The 1,940-nt window shown below is 59.6% G+C and overlaps 1 protein-coding gene across 1 annotated transcript; it reads left to right on the top strand.

Moving 5' to 3' along the window:
* The first annotated feature begins 297 nt into the window (after window positions 1–297).
* LOC101430589 (DDB1- and CUL4-associated factor 12-like protein 2) lies at window positions 298–1,701 on the top strand. The gene has a single exon (XM_004468227.5). The coding sequence runs from the start codon at window positions 316–318 to the stop codon at window positions 1,699–1,701; it is 1,386 nt and encodes a 461-aa protein (XP_004468284.1). The 5' UTR covers window positions 298–315.
* The last annotated feature ends 239 nt before the right edge of the window (window positions 1,702–1,940 follow it).

Here is a 1,940-nt window from a genome sequence, read left to right as displayed (position 1 = left end):
CCAAAGTTACCCTCACCGCGCGCGGCAGCTGCACTTCCCGCCCTCGCCTGGATCCGTGCAGCTGCACTCGGGAGTCACGCTCCTCCCGTGCTCCATACCCTTCGCCCACGCTTCTCGCCAGATTCCACCTTCTGCTCATCCGCCGCCGTGTACCGAACTCGGTAGGCGCCCCGCGAAGCTACCTCAGTTACCCAGCTCTTGAGAACCCCGCGTCCCGGGTGACGCGGAGGCGCCGCCTTCCTCGCTACCGCCAAGGCTAACACGGGTGCCACGCGGCGCTGCTAACGCGCCCCCGCCTCTCATCCACCGTCCACCATGGCCCCTCAGCAAACAGGTAGCAGGAAGCGGAAAGCGTCCGCCACTGAGGCGGGTGCCGGGAGCTCGTCGTCCCAGGGAACGGCGGCAGCGGCGGTGGACGGTGAGGGGCAGCTGTGGTCCAAGAAGCAGAAGCTGCCGGCCGCGCGTCCCTCGCTGGTGCAATACCTGAAGGGCCGCGAGGTAGGCGCGCGGGACCGCTCCGTGTTCTCGGACTTCGAGGGCAAGTTACGCGGCTACGCGGTTCAGAAGCTGCCCGAGCTGCTGACAGAACGCGAGCTGTCCCTGGGCACCCTCAACAAAGTGTTCGCGTCGCAGTGGCTAAACGCCAGGCAGGTGGTGTGCGGCACCAAGTGCAACACGCTTTTCGTCGTGGACGTGCAGTCGGGTCAGATCACGCGCATTCCCCTGATGCGGGACCAGGTTGGGCACAGACTGGCCGGGGCCCAGCCGAGCTGCGGCATCCACGCCATCGAGCTGAACCCCTCCAAGACGCTGTTGGCCACAGGGGGCGAGAACCCCAACAGCCTGGCTGTCTACCAGCTGCCCACTCTGGATCCTGTATGCCTGGGCGACCGTCTCGGGCACAAGGACTGTATCTTCACTATCGCCTGGATGAGCGACACCGTGGTCGTGAGCGGCTCCCGCGACGGCACCATGGCTTTGTGGCAAGTAGATCCCGACATGTTCAACGGTAGCATCTCCCGGTGCACTGGCATTGATCTTCCCGTGTATGCCCACATCCGTCCCAGGGACATGGAGACCATCCCTAGTGCTAGCACTAACCCCACCAACCGCAAAGTGCGGGCCCTGGCCTTCAGCTGCAAGAACCAGGAGCTAGGAGCAGTGTCCCTGGATGGCTACTTCCACCTGTGGAAGGTCAGGAGCACCCTGTCTGGGCTGCTGTCAGTCAGGCTCCCTTATTGCCGGGAGAACGTGTGTCTGACCTACTGCGACGAGTTATCCCTGTACGCGGTGGGCTCCCAGTCCCACGTCTCGTTCTTGGATCCGCGCCAGCGTCAGCAGAACATCCGGCCTTTGTGCTCGAGAGAGGGCGGTACCGGCGTGCGCTCACTGAGCTTCTACCAGCACATCATCACCGTTGGCACAGGCCACGGCTCCTTGCTCTTCTATGATACGCGCGCCCAGAAATTCCTTGAAGAGAGGTCTAGTCTAGACTCTTCCTCAGGGAGAAAGCTCAAGCTTACCTCAGGCAGGGGCTGGCTCAACCATGATTACCTCTGGATGAACTACTTTGGCGGCCTAGATGATTTCCCCAATGCGCTCTACACCCACTGCTACAACTGGCCAGAAATGAAGCTCTTCGTGGCTGGAGGACCTCTCCCTTCAGGTCTTCATGGAAACTATGCAGGCCTCTGGCTTTAAGGAAGGCTGCCTTGTTCTCAAAATGCACAGATTTACTTTCCTTTTACGTCTCACTTTTCTTCTTCATACCATCTTTCTGCTTTATCTCTGTGGCTTTTGTCCGACAAACTGAGTGTGCCCAATTTACATGCGCTGAGAATGTTAGGCAGAAGGAGAGAGAAAGTGTGAGTGTGCAAGAGCAGTCCTTAGGGCAGTCAGAACTTGGCTTTAAATCTCTCTAACAAAATCTTTTAATTTTC

The sequence above is a fragment of the Dasypus novemcinctus genome, chromosome X, assembly GCF_030445035.2.
Source record: "Dasypus novemcinctus isolate mDasNov1 chromosome X, mDasNov1.1.hap2, whole genome shotgun sequence".
NCBI lineage: Eukaryota > Metazoa > Chordata > Mammalia > Cingulata > Dasypodidae > Dasypus > Dasypus novemcinctus.
This window is presented reverse-complemented; position numbering and strand designations above follow the sequence as displayed.

Coding starts and splice junctions, on each gene's coding strand:
- LOC101430589 (XM_004468227.5), top strand. CDS start 316: ATGGCCCCTCAGCAAACAGGTAGCAGGAAGCGGAAAGCGTCCGCCACT.